At 28.0% G+C, this 23,031-nt stretch overlaps 2 protein-coding genes across 3 annotated transcripts in view; one reads left to right on the forward strand and one right to left on the reverse strand.

The window, feature by feature from the left end:
• The window catches only part of Syx5 (syntaxin 5), a 31,106-nt gene that overhangs the window by 4,828 nt on the left and 3,247 nt on the right, over positions 1-23,031 (reverse strand). Inside the window, exons 3-9 of one of the 2 annotated variants that reach the window (XM_067274283.1) lie at positions 7,197-7,422; positions 6,071-6,150; positions 5,917-5,972; positions 3,802-3,914; positions 3,643-3,717; positions 3,515-3,571; positions 3,245-3,439 (exon numbers count right to left, since the gene is read on the reverse strand). In XM_067274283.1, the coding sequence (XP_067130384.1) occupies positions 3,245-3,439; positions 3,515-3,571; positions 3,643-3,717; positions 3,802-3,914; positions 5,917-5,972; positions 6,071-6,150; positions 7,197-7,406 (786 nt within the window). In that variant the 5' untranslated portion in view covers positions 7,407-7,422. Of the gene's footprint in view, positions 1-3,244; positions 3,440-3,514; positions 3,572-3,642; positions 3,718-3,801; positions 3,915-5,916; positions 5,973-6,070; positions 6,154-7,196; positions 7,423-23,031 lie in introns of both variants that reach the window. The other variant, XM_067274282.1, reaches the window with a different exon arrangement.
• Positions 19,229-20,005, forward strand: LOC136978547 (uncharacterized). The gene has a single exon (XM_067274262.1). The coding sequence runs from the start codon at positions 19,229-19,231 to the stop codon at positions 20,003-20,005; it is 777 nt and encodes a 258-aa protein (XP_067130363.1).

The raw sequence follows: 23,031 nt of genomic DNA on the forward strand, positions 1-23,031 counted from the left end.
ACAAATTCTAGTGTATTAATTTTTTTTTCTTTATTAAGTTTGCAGTTTCATTGTATTAGAAAGAAGCAGTGGCAATTCAATATTGCTATTTGTTACCAACTGTCTAGAAGTGTAGAGTTAATTTGTTTTCTGAAAGTAATGACTATTTGAAAAAAAGGACTATTTTTGGGGAAATACATGCTAAAAAATCTAAAAAATGTTACTAACAATAAAATTAACAAATGTTCTGATTTTTCTTATAAAAAATTAATCAAATAATTATAGTGAAACGTTTTCACTCTATATTAGCTAGGTAAAAAAAGCAAAGTCAAGATGCAATTAAAACACCTTCTGTGGGCATTGGTTTTTTATAAAGATTTATAACTTAAATATATATTGGATACCACATACACATTAAAATGTTTTCAACATGTTTTTGAAACACTTACATCAGAGTAGAAGCAGTTCTAAATACAAGTTTTAACATTACTTAAGCATTAATAAAAACATTCTTCTACAAAACAGATACCTGTTAAAACAGAAAATTCTGTCTGGTATTGTTGCATTATGTTCTAGATCGGTTTTATTCTATGTACTGAACTTTGTAAAGTCAGTCCTTTTATTGTTTTTTTACTATTATTTGCTTTCAATATCCTGATTTTTCAAAATAGTTCAAACCGGAAAAGGATGTTTCTTACAATGCATTTTATTGCATTAGGAAATAAATAAGTAGTAGAATGTATAAATTTTGAATTACTCAGTTAACAGAATTCATAAAACAAATAATCATTTTATTAAAAAGTTTCTGGAGAAGCATGAGGTTATTTAACTAACTATCACAAATTTATTAACACGTTGACTGCCATCTACGAGATGACTCGTAGTTACCGTTTCTGCCTAGGACGCCACCTACGAGTTATATCGTAGTTTGTTTCCTTGCCATATTTGTGCAGCTACGATGTAATTCGTAGTATATCAGTGTAAATATGAATAGATAGCTTTAGGGGCAAGAACAAAAAATCAAGTTTGGCTTACATGAACAGAACATTTATTAATTAATGAACAGAAAATATAATCATAAAAAGTTTATTCAAAATCGAAAGCAAAACAATATTTTTATTGTTTGTGATAATTTATAAAACAAAAATATAAATTTAAACGAACAGAAAATATTATAAAATGTTTATTCAAAATCAAAAGCAAAACGATATTTTTATTGTTTGTGATAATTTTTAAAACAATCTTCTACGCAAAGGGCTGGCTTCTCAAGACAGATTGGACAGAAATAACGCGTTTCTCGGCGTTTTTTAGCTTTGGTACAAATTCGACATGGCTTTGTCGGATGTTGTTTTTTCTGAGTAGATGGGATACTCTGTAAATAGTGAAGCTTCTGCAATTTAATTTTTTTTGAAACTGGTTGAATCTCTTCTCCAATCAACGCTTTGACGAATGCTTCTCTAAACTTTTAGTTTAGAGAAGCATTCGTCATAATGAGAAGCATAAGTTTTATTTTAGAGAAAAAGAGAAGCATAAGTTAGCTTATAGAGAAGCATAAGTTTTATTTTAGAAGAAGTTGCTTTTTGAAAGAGTTTGTGCGCATTATGTATATATATTTCTATAATATGTAATGCAACCTTTTTGAGCCATCTAATAGTCTTTCTTAGAGCTGTGTAGTACGATAGCATTTGATCTGATCGTCAATGCCAGACGTTCCATGATTATAATCTCGAATTATATTCGGTTTCATCGAACATTTTCCATTGCGATTGAACACCTCTACCATTTCAACAACGTGCATGTTTGAAATGGTAAGGACTTCTCGTTTGTCTTTCCATTTACATACAGTAACAGGACCATTTCGCTGCCAAATAAACTCCCCCATCCTCACCAAAAATTTTGTCAGATTCTGAATCACTTAGATTAGTGTAGTAATCAAGTTGTTTTTTAGTCAGTGGTCTTTTCTTATCCATTTTGGGATATTTATAATTTGATTATAAAAATAAATAAAAAATAACACTCTCAAAAAAGACGTAAATGTGATGTGCTCGCCTCTATATCCGATTTATTACTAATGAATTTAGACGCACATCTCCGATTGGCTGTAGCGAAGTGACAGGACGAATCGTGTCTGTGCACGAATTAACTCGTAGTTTGGCTTTAGCGAAGAGCTTTCTGTTACATAAGCCAACTACGAGATAATTCGTAATACCTTTATTTTAAGAAAAACACATTTTATATGCTATTTGATTATTACTATATACTCTGATTAGAGTTTTTAATAATATAATATAATTAAATTAAGTTGGCGTTTTACAACAGAATCCTAAAAAGTCACGTGGCAGTCAACGTGTTAAATGAACACTATTTTTCTCCTTCCACATGAAACTGATATCAAAGAAAAGAAAATTTGGAATTATTTAAATGTAATATGACAAAGAAGATAATGACAACAGTTTTAATGTTTTACTTTTTTGTTGTAAAAGCTCCAAATGTGTAATTCCATCAAAAGATGTTTCTTTTTGGTGAAAGAAAATTTTTTTATTCAAATTTATGATTATATAGAATTTAAACAATGCTTCTGATCGTTCCATACAGCAAACTTATAAATACACTAGATGCTTTGTACCAGAATGCTTTCAGCAGTACAACCTTGACATTTTGTATCACTGAAATATCTGCATTGTAACTTATAATTTTTAAACAATATTAGCTATTCGTATATATTCATTAAATAAATATAAATAATATTTTTAAAATCGCAATTAAAAAAAAAATCAATAGTAATAAAACACAAAAACAATTATTTAAAATGATATGGAACAAATTAATAAAAAACTATTTTTAAATATGTAGGAGAGGTTTAAATTAATTGTTCAATGGATGTTGTGAGGTTTTATCAGAAATTATAATAAAAATCAAACTTTGACATCTCATAGCCTGAAGTATTTGATTTTTTTGAAATTTCATATTTTTCTGGTTGTCCTTTTTGAATGCACCATTTCATTTTTCAATATGAAGTCTGCTTCTACTGAAACAATTCATGTCTGTGAGTGAAGCAAACAGCTTTATTGTATTACAGCTTACAGAGATTACATTAAACTAAATTAAAATCATTTTTTCTTTACAACATATGTTTCTTTCAATTCACATTACATTAGAAATGAATTGTGAAATTGTCTGTAAAAATGTTTAATCTATAATCATATGGATCGTCAAAGGTATTTAGAAATAACAAATTACATATATATTTCATAAAGTAACTTACTTGTTCATCAATTAATTGCATTTGCTGCTGTGGTTTACTAACAAGATCCATATTAATAGTAAAATCATTTCCATTTGCTCTTTCATCTGCAATTAATACTGATCCTGTATGTCCAGACATTGCAGCCTGGGGTAATGCTGCTGATACAGCTCCTTGAGTAAACTGTTCCCGTCTATTTCTTTGATGTTTTAAATTCTAAAATTTTAAAAATTATCTCATAAATAAAATAATATATAATATCAAAACTGTATAATAAAATTTTTTACAAACCTCTGTCCTGACTTCGAGAACATGTTTGAAATCATTAGACATTGATGCCAATTTAGACTAAAATAAAATAATTTCTTTTAATTACACAATAAAGAGAAGTTTGAGACCTAAATTTTCATTAAACTTACTTGAAGGGAAACAACAACAGAATTGGAATGTGACTGCATGTGCTTTCCATTGCGATATTTTCTCGATTTTACAATCTAATTCAAAATTAATTTTCAATGATTTAATCTCAGATTATAAAACTTTTGAAATAAAATAAAGATAAAATTTATACTATCAACCTCTTGAAGATGGGCAATTTGTTTATTAAGACTGCTAATATCTTGTTTAATAATATATGTCAATTCTTGTATTTCAAGTGGTTTATCATCAAAAAGTGATTTTCTTTTTGCCACTATAAAAAAACAAAATAATAATTTTGAATAAATATTAAACATATTTAAGAGAGTTAAATATTTTTAGTATTACATCTATAACACATTTTATGCTGATATGTTCAAAAATACATTTACTGTTTACATTTAATTATTATTACATAATTTTAATATAGTAAAGTAAAAGTAAGTTCTATTATTACAGTAATATCACAGTACTAATACATAAAAACCTTGGTACAGCTAATAGAAAAGTTTCTTGTTATATCTAAATATTTCTAACCACAATTAATTTTATTTTACGAATTTATAAAACAAATAAAACAATCACTATTTTGTGAATTTTAGATTAAATTCTACGAGGGTCATTCTAGAAGTAAAGAATGTTTGTCTCTCTAGATATTTTTATTTAAGATAATGAAACAAAACTTATTTTACAACACACATGATACCTTAGCTATTTTTCTGCATAGTCTCCATACAAATTTAAACATTTGTCTTAGTGTATCACCAGCTTTTCTATGCCTTTTGCACACTCAGTTACCGCCAAGTTCTTGAACCAGTCATTAACGGCCTCTTTCAGTTTGTTGTCACTTCCATAGTGATTCCCAATCAAAAAAAGTCTTCAATTTGGAAAAAAAATGGTAACCACTCCGAGCCAAGTCCTGGCTCAAAGTCCAGCAACATGAAGATATGTGTTATTGCTGCTGCATTGACAAAGAACTTGCTTATGCAGTTTAAGTGTGAAGTTTTTGAACATTTTCCTTATAGCCAGGACTTGGCTCGGAGTGATTACCATCTTTTTTCCAAATTGAAGACTTTTTTGATTGGGAATCACTATGGAAGTGACAACAAACTGAAAGAGGCCATTAATGACTGGTTCAAGAACTTGGCGGTAACTGAGTGTGCAGAAGGCATAGAAAAGCTGGTGATACACTAAGACAAATGTTTAAATTTGTATGGAGACTATGCAGAAAAATAGCTAAGGTATCATGTGTGTTGTAAAATAAGTTTTGTTTCATTATCTTAAATAAAAATATCTAGAGAGACAAACGTTCTTTACTTCTAGAATGACCCTCGTACATTATTGTTAAAAAATAAAAATTTTTACAATTAAGGTTTTTTTGGGTATACTGTTGGATATAAAAATTACCTGAGTAATAAATTTTAAGAATTAATTAAATAATGTTAAAATAAATTAATATTTACATCATGTTTTTTCAATTTAAAAAAAATAAAATAAAAAAGATGCACTATTTTTTTTTTTTTTTTTTTTTTTTTTAATTTTCTCCAATCTAATGCAATAGAATGAAAAATGTAAGTTGCAACAATTATCTTTAAAATTTAAATAGTTCTATTATAATTACACCTCCCTTTAAATATTTATGCATAAATAAAAAAAAATCGCATTTGTTTATTTTAACAGCTTCTAATAGTGTGTGTAATGTAAATGTATTAATTATCAACTAATCTAAGCTAAGAACACACACAATAGTTACATATAGCAAATAAATTAAAGTATAATGGTTATAAAATTTAAATATATTTGAATACATTTAAAGAAACATTATTTTATTATAAAATGCTGTTTCTTATATTAAAATAGTTGTATTAATTTCAAATTATTTTACAAAAATTTCATTGTAATTTTAGATTTTAGGAAATTTCTTCAAAAATGAACACACTGCAAAAATTTTGTTCTAATTTTGAAAAAATTTGAGAATTGATTCTTAATTTTTACCTAAAATTCATCGTCTGTTAGATTTAAAAATCAAAATAATATAGGAAAATTTTAATATAAACCTTTTTAACAAAATTATTAAACAAATATTGAAATAAAAATTATAAAGAACTATTGATGTGTGTACATTTTGTAACCAATGTTAATGTATATCCAAGCCAAGAATAATGTATTGTAGTTAATGACATTTTCATTACAATTTTAAACTATATTAACTTTAAACTAGTAATTATTTTATAGTACAATTAAAATTTTCATATCATAATTATATAAATACTTACAAATTGTTAATTTTTCCAATTTTGTAAAAGTGTTACTGATATCTTTTCCAATCTGTCTAAAATTTAAAAAATTAAAATATATTTTTTAATAGTTTTTATTTTTAAAATGTCATTAAAATTATATTAATTTATTGAATTAAAATAGTATATTTACTTGGCTATCCTCATAAATTCACTCCATTCGTGCATTTCTTTTGCCCGTTTACCTTGTGTCAATGGCATATATCCATTGCCCTGCTTAATTCAATAAAAAGTCATAAATTTCCCTTTATGTTTTATTATAAAATTAAAATTTCAATTTATAGACAATTTAAATTATAGAATTTAATTACCAAAGTAAAAACGAACTTCAAACAGCTTTTTTAGCATCTTGGCTCATTCACAACAAAAAAGAAATCAAAACAATTCCACATTCTAGAACTACAATTAATTTTAGATTATATTTAAATCCTAAACAGAGATTCATCACTGTAAAAATGGACTAACAGCAATTAAACAGTAAAAACATTACTTTGTGATTTAAAAAATTAATAATTTCACAAACTATTTTACATGAAGAAATTTTTAATACAAATAGGAACTTTTTAAAAATGCTTGTAGACAATTATTTTAGTAATACTTTAAAACTTTAATTTACAAGAAACAATTTAAAAACTATTTAAAGTGAATGGGTTATGTGTGTCTAATATAAAAAACTGTATTTAGTTTGTAGCCCTACTCTAACAAACCTTTCCTTGTAAGCTACTGTCAAAACCCAGATATTTCAATTACCCTGCAGAACACCTCTGCTGAAACCACTACCATACAAATCACAATTTATATAATAATAAACAATTATAAACTGCAAATTTATATAAAAATTGTACAGTTTAATTTGTATTATACAATTTTGTTTATAAATTTTGACAAAGGCCAAGTTTGTAATTGTTTACCTTTGTGTAAACAAAAAGTGAGCTTTTGTGGTATGATTTTAAATACAGATGGTACTTATTTCAATCACAAAACAAGAGTTCAATTACAAATAATTCAACAATGTTAAAAATATAAATTTAAAACATTATAGATGTTTATGAAGAGTTATAATTATAATTCTGTTTAAATTATATATTCTGCAAACATTTTTTAAATAAGTTTTTGCACAGACAATATAACAGTATTATAATTTATCACCTGCTGCATTTATATGCAATAGTTTGTATAAAAATGCAGAAGATGACAAAGAAAGTAATTAATTTTAAATTATTATTAATAAATCTATACTTAAAAAATAATAAGCATACCATTCTTCCTTGCATAGACTTTACAGTCGACATAAATTCTCCGGTTCTATCCCGACACGTCATTTCAACTTGAGAATTAGATGCAAAATTATTGTTAATCTTCTGGTCCGATGATATAATGGAAGTATCTAGACTAGTAGAACCGTAATTAATTCCTGGTGATTCTCTTTCTGAATCTGAACCTGTTCTTCTACGTCGAGTAATGAACATTACAAGAAGATATTATCTTTAAAAAATATATGTATATATATATATTATTAAAAATCTTTAAATTATATTTTTCAAATTAAAAAACTAAGTTAAATATTACATATTATTACAGGAAATCATGTTTTAAATTAATATGATGATAATATTAAAAAAACTGAGAATTCTGATTTTGTCATAATGTATTGATATATTATACAAGAAATACATTATTTTAACATAAAATTGCATTTTCAACTTGAAATAAACATTAATAATTAATGTAAAACAGAATACTTAACCTATAATTATCTTTACTAAATTTACTAAAGTTTAGAAAAATTTAAAACTAACTAACATCTTGTTTTATAAAATATTAATTAATAAAGTATCTGTTCAGTGATGGATTTGAATTAAAAATTATCAGTAGACTACTCAGTCTATTCTAGTAGCTCTTGATAACTAAAAAAATTAACAACTTTAACATGTAATTCTTAAATTATATTTGGGCCAGGGGCGTAGCTACGAGGGTGGGGGGTGTCATCCGTGTACGGGTGACACTCGGTAGGCTTGTGTACCTAAAAAAAAATATTTAAAAAAAAGGGTCAACGGCTCGCCTCCCATGATAGTTTCTTCGCTATGAGGAGACACCATGAGAGCTCGCACCAGCTGAAAATCTTACTATGATTTATTCCATAAATCTAAACTCATACGTTGCAACATCACATATTCAATATAGCATTCAAGTTGCTCGAGTGCGAAGATATTACAATTCAACAGTGTTTTATAAAAGAGTTAAAATGGGTGACACCACGCTATCTGTACCGGGTGTCACCCATGCTAGCTACGCCACTGATTTGGGCCATAAGTTCTTCAATATTGTCAATATACAATTCAACATCAAGCGAGAAAAGTTGTTTTACAAGAAATACAATACTTCATTAAGAAAAATGTCAAATGTTAAGATATTGTAATGATACTCAACAGATACAAGTAACAATCATAAAACATTAGTGAAATTTGAAGAAAGTGGATCGCTGATTATTAAATATGAACATAGACTTCTACTTGAACTCAAAAGAACATGGCTCAAAACATTTGTCATACAAGAGAAATCATTAATAAATATATAATCACAAATAATAAGCATTGTTTGGATTTGGTCTATGACTACTGTCAATAAGACTTTGATAATTTTCAAAAGATATTATCCTTGCTATATGCCACCAAAATATTTGTTTGAGACATGTTTGAGCTGCAATTTATTCCACTATTAGAAATGAAATGTGGAAGATTATTAGGCACTATGTAGCCAAATGAATTCTGTTTTTATTAGGGTTTCTCATTTCCCAGTCTTTTGCTTGTCCCAGGACAATATTAATTATTTTTAACATATACAAATTATCATGAAATCAAATGATATAATTATTTTTCGTCTTTTAAAGTAATTTAAGACACTTCGCAACCTTCAGAATGATATTAATAACGCTGTTAAGATATATATTAAAAATTTCCTTTGAACTACTAGAAATTTTCACAAATAGAAAAATTTATTACAGTTTGCTGAAAACTGCATACAACAACAACAACAAAATGCTTTGAACTGAGTTTTAAAAAAATGAACTCAGATCAAACTTCTAACTTAGAAGGCAATTTTCATTTTTTAAATAAAATATAATACAAAATATTGTAAATTTTTATAAGATTTTAAAAAGCAAAGATGGTCAATACTCCAATCACTCAATCTAATTCTTCTTTTAGTAATGAAAAGTCTTGCTACCGAGAATGCCTTTTCCGATTCAATTGATGTGATTGGAATCGTGTTTAATGCATTTAAGAGAAGACAAATATTATGTGTTTTTCACCTGTAGCCTGAAAGATTTCTAGTTCATTTTCGAGATTGTAGTACTTCTTTTGTTCTCTAGTATTCTTGATTTGTCTACCTTGACTGCTTTAATTGAAACATCATAGCCCAATAATTCGACAGTTCGTTTGTCTTTAATAATCAGGTTATGAAGAAAAACTTCATACTTGCAGACTTTGTTCGTATCTTGGCCCAATTTGCACAACTTGGCGTTACGCAGTTATTGAAGCTACTGGGCATGGTTAAAAATTAAGACAACATAAGCACAATTATTACAGATATTACAGGTAAAGAATTTTGAGAGTCCTGCCACAAATAAGCAACGTATTGATTATTGACCATTTGTGAAGTGCCATAACGAGTAAAAATTTAAAAAAACTAATAAGTAGGTTTAAAATTAATAAATACAAATGTATTCTGACAGTTTATGAGTTAATTATACTTTCTATTTGCAAAATTTCCTCAACCTTAACATAAAATAAGAAAAAAAATGAATTTTTAAGAAATTTGCAGGATTTCCCGAGATAAGAAAAATTTCCCGGGTTAAAAAAACAACTGGGATCCCAGGATCCCATTTGAGAAACCCTACTTTGTAGTCTTATTGAATATGTGAAAATGCATTGTGCATATTTTTGAAAGTGTCATGACAAAATTTGTATTGTTGTTGGATCTGAAAAGTCAAAATGTGTTGTGGTCAATTTTTTTTTTCACTCAATGAGTGCTTTCTGTTTTTGAGCCTAACATATATACAGAATTTCATAATAAAAATAGGCAGTGTGTGCATCAACACTTGGAATTATCTTTGTGCATCCTAACCAGAAGTCATCTATGAAATCATAAATCCATGTATATGAATCCCACATAAAACAGGATACTACTATAACTGCAAATTTGAATAAAACTTGTGTTTCAGGAATGTTTTGTGTAGTTGCTGGAAGATGTTATTGTTTTAATATAACTTTCATTGTAGATCTCAATTGAAAAGATGTTCTTAACAGAACAAACTACATATTCAATAACTATGATCAATGTTAATCAATTCCCTCATTTTCCTTACAAATGTATCAAATTTGAAAACTTGCTAATGTTTTTCAAAGCAGCATTTGTTGAAAATAATAGAAAATTAAAAATAAAGCAACTTTATTTTCAATTTTCTGTTAACTTCATTTAAACCTTCAGTTTAGCAGAGATAAAGCAATTACACAATTATAAACAGCAGAAGTTTGACATAATAAATCAAAATGTTATTATTCATATAAAAGTTTATATTTTCATCTTTTTTAACAGTACCTAATTTAATCTGATACTGTCTAAAGTGGTAATAGCAACAGCAACAAGAAAAAGTTAATATCTATAAACAAAAATTAATTAAAATAAATTCAAAATAATGTATATATACAGGGTGATTCTAAATATATGTGGAAAGTTTCAGGGACTTATTCTTTCAATAATTTCACTCATGAAAGTGCACGTAACGTTACATTCATATCAGGGCTGTGGAGTTGGTAAAAAACACTCAACTCTGAATCCTGATAATTTTAGTAGGCCGACTCCAGCAAAATTAAATACCAAGTGATTTTATAGGGGGGCAGAGGCACTCATAAGGAGTTACCCTACTCTGAACTCTGAAAGGAACCCCAGGGTATTTACCCAAATACTTCTATAGTTAGTATTTTTAATATTTAACTTACATTAATATTTATTTGTATAAAAAAATTAATTTTTAACAAATATTTAATAAGAGGAAAAAGGGAAGCAATAAAATTCTACATCTACATATCTTTATTCTACAGCTTTTGCACTTCAATTTCACTTTTCCAGAAAAGTTAGTCCAACTAAAAAGTGTGCAATCTAGCTACTTCAGCAGCCCTTTGTTCAGAAAAAAAAAATATACACTCTGATCAATTAGTCTGGCTCATTCAGAAAAACAGAATACTTATTTAGAGTGAGGATAATAATTTAATGTTAATGTGAACTATTGATACATATTTAATAAATTAAATTGTTGCATTTTGTATTTAAAATAAATGAATTATAACAAAATACAAAAACAATTTAAAAAATTAATAAATATAAAATTTATTTTATATTTATTTTATATTTTTCATTTAAATAAAAACACTAAATTAAATTTAGAATGCTGGAGTTGACACATTTTTCCCGACTTCGATTCCTCTGGACAGAAACTCCTCTCGACTCTGACTCCACAGCTCTGGTTCATATGCATTTTTATGGTTGAAATTATTTAAGAATCAGCACCTGAAATTTTTCATTTATTAAGAAGAATCATGTATATTAGGATAACCCTTCCTAGACCCCAACTTTGCTATACCATAAAAATAATTTTTAGCTTTTCATATCAATTAAATCAAAATTTGATATTATATTGTTTTAAAAAATGTTTTAAAACTATTTTTTTGTTGTTTTTCATGAAAATTTACAAGTTAATTAAATCACAATAAAAACAGAATGCCTCATCAATTTCAAATAATAAGAGATGATTTGAGTTTTCATTATTCTTAAAACAAACACACAGTATGTATAAAACAAACTAAATATACTCTTAACTTTGAAATTTCTAATAATTAAAAAAAAAGGCTTATCTATATATAATTTATATAAATATCTTAGAATGAAAATTTATTAAATAAAAAATTATGCCAAATACATAAAATGCATTAAATATCTTTAAAATTTTTGACTTGTCTTTTAATCATTCAAAAAATTGCAAAAAATACTGACTAAACAATTTCTTTAAATAAAGCTATAGAAAAGCTTTCATAAAGTCTTTTGAAATTTTATTTTTGTGTAACACAATATTTGTTACTTTTTAAAAAAATATTTTTTCTAGATGGCTTCAAAAAACTACTGTCAGAAATATTCCTGCTGCAACTGATCTTCTAATTAAACATGGTTAGTTTTTAAAATATAAAACTCATCATCACATTATATAAAAACTTATCTATAATTTTGAAACCTCATACTCAATGCTATAAGAGCTATTATTATTCAGCTGACTTCATTGTTGTATAAAGAAATAAATCTTGAAGATAATATAAGATTTTGTAAAATATTTATCTACTTGTATACAAGTTTAAGATTTATTAATAATATAAAAGGTGTGTGTGTGAATTCCTTATAACTCCTGCAATTTTTATCCAATCCAGGTGAATTTTGGCTATATTTGTTTTGATTTCAGATTGGTACATAATTTGGCAATGAAAAATAGGTATCTAGTTTCAACTTTTGACTAGCTTGTGTCTAAATTCATTAATGTTTAATCAACTATTATTGTTTTATTATCCTTTTGAAATGAGTTGATTCTTGTGTATAATTATCATCATTAAGAACAAACAAAAAATCAGGATTAAATAGTGAAATAGCATAGATGTAAACAAATATTACCATGCTTCACTATCTGTTATATTCACCAAACTTGATGATTACTTTTTACTTTATTTTTTTGTTATTTCTATATTGAAATTCATGTTTATGACCAGATGATATTTCAGTATTCATGTTATTACAACAAGAGAATTAAATAAGGAAATACATAAATGACAAAATAAAACTGCAAATAACTGGCATGATATCTGTTTTAAAGTCAATTTGATGGGAAGTCAGAGTTGCAGATTATTTGTTAATTTTAAGCTGCAGTTAACATTGATTGATCATAAAACAGCTTTTCTTTTGTCTACTTATTAAGAGCATCATTAAAAATTATGAAAAATCCTCTATGCATAAGACAGTCACATCATATTTCAGGAAGAACTCTTTAAAACCACGCAATCTATTGCATGTTGCGTAAGTATATGCATTTAGTACACACACCAATAATACATATAAATTGTACTTAGGTTCAGTACATACCTTTATTGAGAAAGAACTGAAAACATATTTTCATAACAAACTAATTTAATTTTTCTGCCATGAATTTTACCATTTTATATTTTATTGGGATGCTCTAAAAACAACAAAAAGTAGAATTTGGGAATCAGATCAACTCGAGAAATTCACCACTGACAAGGGGATGGCATGACATTGGGGTCACCAATATTGATCAAACTCAGTGAGGTTACAGTGCATCCCCAGTGACTGACATGTGCCAAGCAGTAAGGTACAATACTCAAAATTAAAGAGAAAACTGAGGTTGAAAATTGCAAATCACTTAAAACCTTTAGAATTTTTACCATTTGAGCACATGAAACAAACATTTCTGCAGTGTGTGCATTGAATAAATGCAGATTTTTAAAATAAGAAGATTTGCATGTCACTTGAAAAACAAACTTGATTAATGTTTAAAAACACTTATCCATCATCAACTAATTTGGAGGAAAATCATTCATATCATATTTACATTCACACATTGAAAAATATCAGAGTACTTCATTTTTTTTCCTACCACCTTCACAATTTCTGAAATTGATGAAGAACCCTCAGCTGCAATTAGGTCTTGATTTTGAAGGATGCTTTCACAATATGTAAATTTTGTAATATTGTCATGCAGTGATTCTTCTGCAGAACAAATTTCTGTGCTATTGATATTAGCAGGGGATATCAAAGCCATCTTTTCATTCTTTAGCGAACAAAGATGCAATTATAGATGCATTTAGGTTTTACAATGACTTTGTTGCCAGAGTATGTATGTACAGTACACATGAAAATACAGAAAATATTTTATTTTTAAATAAATATTGTTAGGAAACATTTGTTAATTGCTTTTGACATTGACTTGTTACTTGAAACAGATGGATTTTAATGTTTTATTACCCTGTTTATTGTGTGTTTGCAGTTTTCTAAAAATAAATCAATTTTTCTCTCTGACAATATTATAAATTTTAAAATATCATGAATTAAAAATTATAATTTTGTATAAAAACTACATTGATACTACCAAGATTTGAAATATGAACCTAACCTCATGATTATGAAACCAGCCACTATACAAATGGAAAAAATTCTGAAGGTTTTAAGTGATTTGCAATTTTCAACCTCAGTTTTCTCCTTTAATTTTGAATATTGTGCCTTATGATGTCAGTCACTGGGGATGCACTATAACCTCACTGAATTTGATCAAAATAGGTGCCTCAACAGCATGCAGTTTACATTTATGGTTCTCTGAAAGCAAATGTTTAGCATTGTTTGTTCTATGATGACACAGGCTCTTTTTTATGGAGACCCTCACTAATGGAAATAATTATCTGCTTATGCTTCAACTTCGTTTACCCACAAATTAAAAAAAGACAGAAACTGGAATCATGGTTTTTTTTTATAAGCACTATGGCACACCATCACATTTCAGCATGCCTGTGCATGATGGTTTAAATGAGTGGTTCCTGAACTCTTAAATCAGAAGGGGTTGACCAATTCCCTGCCCTTCCAGAAACCCAGATCTTACCCTGATAAACATTTTTATACGGAGATACATCAATAACATTATGTATGCTGAAGAGATTTGGAATCTAGCACCTAAGGGATAGACTGACATTGCAATAGTAACTCCAGATATCATATATCATACTTGGAATGCAACTGAATAATGTCTTGATGTCTGCTAAGTGGCAAATAGAACAAACCAAAACCTGATAAGTTATAAAAAAAAAAGTTATGAAATTTCTTAACATTTTAACACATGAACCATGTTAATATGTTCAATAGTATTTTAATAATAAGATTTTAAAATCAGGGCATTTTTTTCAATGACCCTGTATTTAAATCAAGTAACAATATTTAAATCATAAATTGATAAAAATGCATTAAAAAGAAAATAGTATCTACATTTAAAATAAAATATTTTAAATATAAAGATAATGATAAAACATAAAACTCTTCAAGCCTGGAATAAATTACAATAACTACTCGTCAACCTTTAAATGCAATTCCAGGATAATTATTAACTATTAATTGTTAATTAATAGTTTGATAATATGTATAATTGATAACTGATAACTGTTAATTATTTATCCTGGAATTGCATTTAAAGGTTCAACAAGTAGTTATTGTAATGATAAAATATTTTAAAATTGCTAATTGACAATGAGTAGAATAAAAGTAATAATTAATAATGGCAAGATATTAAGAGAAATGTTTAATAACAGGAAAGTGTTGAATTATTTAAATTTAGAAATAATGCATAATGTGAGATTGAGGAATGTCATTAAATAACTTTCAAATTAGACAACAGTAATAAAATAAATTTTAATATAATGTTTTGTAAACAGTAATTGGGTAAACAAAATCCTTGCATCTTATTGGATGTTCTGTCTATTATAACTAAGTCTTTATTTATAAGGAAGTTCATCTTTCACTAAACAGGTATATTATTATTAGGTAACACAAAACAAAGCCATTTGACTACTCACGGCTGGATTTCACTCTTAAGCATTAGATCTTTCCTAGAGATTTAGGATGCCAGAGATATTTACAGAAAATGTATGCTGTTCAAAGTAAGACAGCTTTAGTAACATTTGGATGTTGGTTACATTAAGCTCTAAGTACTTTAGTAGTCATTCTATATCCCTTGGAATGACTCCTAGTGTACCAACTATAACTGGAACTATGACTGTCTTCTTTTTCGAGTAATTCAACTTCAATTTGCTGGTCCTTATATTTAATGACTTTCTCTAATAGTTATTTCTTCATCTTGTTGTTCACCTATGACTGCCACATCTACACATGTCCCAAAGTTGCAATATATAGGAAAATTTAATACTTATTACAAAAATGTAACAGTATTTATAAAACTATCTATATACATTAGTCATTTTTTTCTAAACACAAATGCATTTCTCCCACTCAAGATGAACTTGTGTTAACACATCAGATGTTATACACCTAACTGAACTTTGAGTGCATGTCTTCAGACAATTCATGCTTTGAATCTTTTCCTTATATGTAAACAGTAATTGGATTTCAAGTGCCCTCATAGTAAAAATCAAGAGTGCCTTGGAGGCCACTCCATAGGATCATGACGACCAATTCACAAACCATGAAACCTATGTTCCAATTTTCCTATGTATTACAACTTTTGAGGCACCCTGTAAATACATATCACTTTTTCCTGTTAGCATATCTGGAATGTTATGAGTCAAACATTTATCCATCTGTATTCAAAAATCCTCAAGTACTTTTCACATCAACAATTTTTTATTTGTATTATTATTATTATTTATATTTTTAATATTTAATGCAATTTAGGTACTTCCATCTCAAATATCTTATTTCACATATAATTACATCTACATGGAATTACTAAAGCCCTAACTCCATTACAGTGCAAAATCCAATGTGTGATTATATCATGGATCCCATTTTATTATATGATCTTATCTGTAACATGACTGTTGTCTGTCACTTAATGGATGTAGCTTTTATATTCATGTTAATAACTTTTAGCAGTTACAGCATTGGTTCTTTTCTTATCAATTGTCAATTTTTGCCCTTTTTGTAGTGCTCATGTTGTTATTAATCACATTTACTTACAAAACAACACTGGTGTAGGAAAAGATAGAAGATTGTATACATAAATGAAAATAAATGCAAACAATAAAATATTTCCTCAAAATCATTTTTTATTTCAGCTTCAAATTTTTTACAACAGTTAAGGCAAAAAAAATGGAATCCATTACAATTCAATTTCCCCTTTTTATAATATGACCTCAAAATGCAATACATGGAGATTACTTCTACACTTTTTTTTCCTATAATTCAATTCCATTTTTTAATAGAGTTGAATTGTAGGAAAAAAACAAAAAAGATGGGAAAAACAATGTCTAAGATCATACCTTCTAAACTGCATACTAATCAAATGATATATTTTCAACTAACTTTAAAGGTATGGGGGATATATACTGATATAATATGCATAAATTATGGTTATTTACATAGTTTTTGTGTGACCCCAGAAATAGACCATAATTAAAAGAAAAGTATATTTTAATAAACTAAAACAATGAGAAAACAAATAATGTAAGTGTTGAGCCGGCGACACTGGACTTTGGCGTTGTCGCTCATAAAGAATAGAGGGAAAACAAATTTAAGAACAAAGGAAAAATACAAAGGAACAATAAAAAAGAAAATTGTTTAAAACTTAAGATGCAAAAAGGAAAAGAGGAGATAAAATATGAGCATACCTGTCTTAGTCATTGATAAATCATGATCAGAATTGAGAGGATGGTGTCAGATAAACCATCCTGGTCAGACATTTCTTGGTCTCGATTTTCACCTTGAGACAGGTAAGAGACCAATCGGGGAGTGAGGAAGGGAAAGCTCAACCAATCAGAAAAGAAATTGAGAACAAAAAATTATATAAGCCTGACTGTCCAAAGACAAGGGTTTGAACTGTTCATTAGTTCATTTGTTCCATTAGATACCTTCTGTGCAATCTGGCCGTACAAGCTAAGAGATCTTACTCCATCACCAACAAGAAGTCCGACTTACCATTATTCTTTGTACAAGTTACAGACTCCAGACATTAAATCACAACTACCCTGGGGCGCCCCACCAAAACATTCAGAAAACAATGTTCGAATCAGCGCAAACGTCTAAACTTCACTTGGACCTTGGACTTTGTAACTATCAGATGTAAGCATAATTCTTCCACAAAATAAACGGTTTTGTGAAACACTTGTCTTTTTCTGCCTCTGCAAACCACCACCCACATACACGAGGGCCCTAGACTATCCTGACGAAAGGGAATAAATTTCCCCCCTCAAATCGGTGTACTTACACTTTACACAAAAAATTATAGTAAAGATCATCAATAAAACCTTTCCCACAAATATTTAAAATATTCACCAGTAATATTTTTAGTTATTGAAACTTCATGAAAATCAAAAATTTAAAAAACCATTACCTTATTATGAAAAATTAATATTTACACAAAAATTATTTAAGATTTTCAGTTTAATACATAATAGATATCTGACTTTATAATTTTATTCACTTGTTTCTTCCTATCACATTAATCAAGTTGGCCAAGTTCCAATAAAACAAAAAAAATTTAACAACTAACAAATAAAATTATGAAGTAATAATAATAATAATAATATGATGATGATAAAGTAGTAATGATATCTGATTAATGAAAACACTAAATAAAATTAGTGAAGATATTGTAAATTTAGAAGCCATTTTATGGAGTACTTGAATGACATATTTAAACTTTTTTATAATAGTGGTAAAGGCTATATAAAATTGTTGATTTTAAAAGTGATACTGACTTTTAATTGAGACTAATTTTGTTGATACTTGTTCAATGTGTTTCATCTAATATAAAATTCAAAAAAAAAAAAATTCATTATAGAAATATTACTATCAACAATCTAGGAAGGAATAAAATGTTATTTGATTCCTTTTGAAATCATCAGGATTTATTTTTTTCAATTTAATGCATAAAATCACCTTAAGCAAAGTTAATATCATAAGCAGTTATGTAATAGGCAAAAACAGCATTATTTACATTTCTAATCAATGTCTACATTTTATTTAACAATTACAACAGATAACTATCCAAAACAATCAATTACAAATAATTTACAGATTATTATTAAATGTAATTAGTTTTTCATTTTATAAAACTGATAAAATTTATAACGAAAAAACTACACCTTTATAAATCCAGCAAAAATTTTAATACAATAAAAATATTTTCAATCGTTTATTCAATTGAATGATTGAAAACGTTTTCAATCATTTACAAGTACCACCCTTCGGATAAATCCAAAGAGGTGGTACTTGTAAAACGGTCTACTTACAACGAGAGGTTAAAATGATTATATTACGAGCACTGAATGCCAGCTGGCTCCTGTCAATTTTTTGGATACTTTACAGCAAAGGGTTAAAAGATTCACCTCCACCGGTTTAGCACGATTGTTGCAAATGCAAAAATCCACAATCCTCGCTCCAAGAACACCTAGAATATTTGCATTTGCCAAGACACAAACCAGGTAACTAGATACAGCCAGTAATTGAAAAATGTGGAATGTTCTTGATTGAAAAGAAACTTGTCAACTTCTTCCGAGTTAGAGATCAGCAACATCCATTTTCTATTTCCAACTCACTACAACTGGTGGAGCGTCTCAGGGACATTTCCTTTACGGACAATGAATATATGACCGTGTTGGACTATAAATCCTTGTATCCTTTGATAAAATTACCTTCTTGCTTTTGTGCTTTAAGGGATTTTTTATTTACCAATACAGAGAATGCACCACGTTATCATGCTCATATCCTAGAACTTGCACATTTAATTTGTTATACATCTTTCTTTGAGTTTGAAGGAAATGTTTTCTTGCAAGGAAGAGGCGTACTTATGGGTAGTCCTACGTCTGCAATCCTTTGTAAATTAGTATTACGACAACTCGAAAACACCGTCCTATGCAACATTCAACAACATATCATTTTGTATGCTAGATACGTGGAAGACATTTTCATACTGTGGAAAAGGGAGCCTAACCTGCAACATTTCTTAGACACAATCAACGATAACCCTTATAGCTTATTGCTACAAGTTGACCAAAGGAGTGATACTAATGTCAACTTCCTGGACATTTCCATCAAATGCAAGCAAGGGGAGATCTGCACAGACATATATCGTAAACCCCACTTTCAGCCCATTGTTATCCCACATCAATCCATCAATCCTAGGCACATCAAGTTGGCATCTTTCAGAGCATGGATTAAATGTGCTTATACACATTGCACAAGCATTTATGACACAACCAAAGAACTGGATTACATTCTTAAGATAGCTGAATAACAAGGATACCAGAGAGAGGAGGTTGAGAGACTTATTACATCTTTCCAAACCATGGGACGGCATTCTCCCAAGGTAGACCGTAAGAATAGTACTAAATTATATCCCATGTTTAAACAGGATACATAGAGGTGCTGCCAAAGCTAATGATTTTCACATTGTATACCGATGTAATCCCACTGTTTTCAAACTTTCAAGAAACAATAAAAAGAAAGAGGATCGGAATTCAATGACAGGTATTTATTCAGTACCTTTACATGACTAATGTTTCAATTCCAAGCTTGTTTATGTAAAGGCAACGATGCACACTTTAAAACAAAGGCTTAAGGAACACAAATATACAGTCAATAAGGACCTGGACAGCACTGTTCTAGTGGCATGTGCAGGACAACAAGGTGTTAGTGTTGAATGGGATCAAGCAGCAATCATTAGAACAACATTAAATTGGCAAGCAGTAAAGCATCTTGAGAAATTAGAAATCTTCAAGGCACACATGGAAACTGGTTGTATAAACCATAGAGATGTAGATGTATTGTCAACTGCTTGGAGATCATTTTACAATAATTAATGATAATGCTAATTTCGATGTAATATCTTATATTTATTCTTTTTCACTGTATTTTGACCTCATTTAAGTTGTTTGTTTATTTATCTATATTTCGTCAGCAAGGGCATTTTTTCGTTAATTTTTTATATTTATTTCAAATTCATTTTATGTTTGATTTTTCTGTAACTGATGAAGATCGTTTAAAACAATGGAAAACGTTTTTATTGTATTAAAATTTTTGCTGGATTTATAAAGGTGTAGTTTTTTACATATTCTGTTTCCAGTATGTAGTTTATTATAAAATTTATAACATTCTAACTCCAGATGTATTTTATACAAACTGCATTGACACCATAATAGTAATGCATATAGTTTATGAACAAAAATCCATGAATTGAATTCTACATCTAGCAGCTTTTTGTTTGACATAATACCAGGACTGTGGAGTTAGTACATAAACATTTCAAAAAAATTGTGAGAAGAAATGAATATATACTTTCAATAAAAAATAAAGAAACATTTATTCATTTCTTCCTACAGTATTGTCAATGAGCAATTATATATTGTGGCAACATCACAATGCCAGGCTGCAATTTTTAATCATATTTAAAACATATGCTCTCCATCTCAAATTAGTAATGGCTTTCCCCTGTACATCATACTTTTCCTTTAACAACAGAATTGTGCCAGTCATCTATCTAATACCTTTCGGGGAAAATTTTTGAATTGAAATAACATGACTTTTGGTTTGCATTGAAAGTTTGTATATAGTTAATTGGGGTCTCCTGCCCCTAAGGTAACCATATTTGGTCTCATCTTTCATCTATTTAACTCTGTTCTTGAGATTAAGGAAAGACAGAGATGTACGAACAACATTATGAATTTATAGGTCTACAATTTTTTTCAAATTGCAGCCCAATAATTCTGTCTTTACTTTTCATGTTATATTTCACACTATTTATTTATAATCTATAAAATATTTCAAACTCTGACCCCTTTATTTACATATCAATACAGGATGTAAATAATAAATTATCATCAGTGAAGTAAGAAATTTTAATGCATGTTATTTATATTACAATTTAAATTTATTAGGAGTAAGAGAGTGTCAATTTCTACCAACTCCAGTAACTTTTCAGACACAGACTTCATAATACACAGATACTTTATTATGTGATTTCATATTGTTATCCAATTATTAATAAATGACTTCCATAATCAGTTATTTCAATAGAATGAAATTATATACATTCAAAGAGTGATATACATCAATATTGAAATAGGGAAAAAAGAAAACTACCTTTTCTTGATACTTTAATGTTTAGAAAATAAATAAAAGCCCAATATTACTAGTAAATTGCAAGTGATTTTAGTAAAATAACTTTATCACCAGGCAAAAGACAGAACAATAACTATAATTAAAAGTAGGCAGAAATATCCTGGGATTTGTAAGGCCCTAGGCAAAATTTATTTTTTGAAGTGCATTAAAAGAGCAATGGAGGTAGAGAGTAAATTTATTTAGATATATAATAGTATGAACACTTAATATAGAAACAGACATTAGAAACACACAATAAAGTAATAAAAATACATACAATAATTTTATTATGAATTGGAAAATTCAATAGATGTACAAAAATTTACCTACAAAACTGTTCTTTTGCTTTTAGCAACACTTAATTCATCAATTACAGAAGAAAAGTCCAATTCTGCAGCACTACCTCTTTCAATGGCCAAGATCGAAGTGAAAAAAAGTCTCTCTTGACACATTGCTGATAGGAAATAGTTCTTCATCAATTTTAAAATAATACCAAGAGACAGTTTTCCTGCTTTATCAATATATCTTTAAACTTATTAATAAACATATTTTTAATGGTATTAAACAGTAATTCAAAATATTGTCCTTAGTAAAAAACTCATTGATCAATCTTAAGTGGCAGTTTTTTAATGACTATAATCAAAATATATTTTGCTTTAATTAATAAACATGCTTTTAAGGCTGAGTATAACTCTCTTTGATTACACATGATCTCCAGCAGATGCCAGTAAAAATTTAATGTTTTTTTGTATGGGAAAATCCTTTTCCAAAAATTCTTGAAAATGATGTAGAAAGAACCAAACAGTTTTTTGTATTAGAATCCTATTCAATTCTTATAGTAATGTTTTCGATAATTTTTGAAAAAGGATTTTCCCATACAGAAAAACATTAAATTTTTACTGCCATCTGCCGGAGATCATCGCATGCATAACGAAACAGGTTATATCAGCCTTATATTATATTTTTCCTTTTTTTTTATTAATTTATTTTCACACACAAATCAAATATTCAAAAACTGCAATCAGCTGGATTATTTGGTCTGGAAGAGTAGTGTCTTATAAACTGATTAGGCAGTTTGAATTACATAAGCTACTTAATTTCTAAAATAAACATCAGAATAAATCAAATTCGGATATTCTATGGAAAGATGGAACATCAAATTAA

The sequence above is a fragment of the Centruroides vittatus genome, unplaced genomic scaffold (assembly GCF_030686945.1).
Source record: "Centruroides vittatus isolate TY-2023 unplaced genomic scaffold, ASM3068694v2 contig_546, whole genome shotgun sequence".
In the NCBI taxonomy this organism is placed as follows: domain Eukaryota; kingdom Metazoa; phylum Arthropoda; class Arachnida; order Scorpiones; family Buthidae; genus Centruroides; species Centruroides vittatus.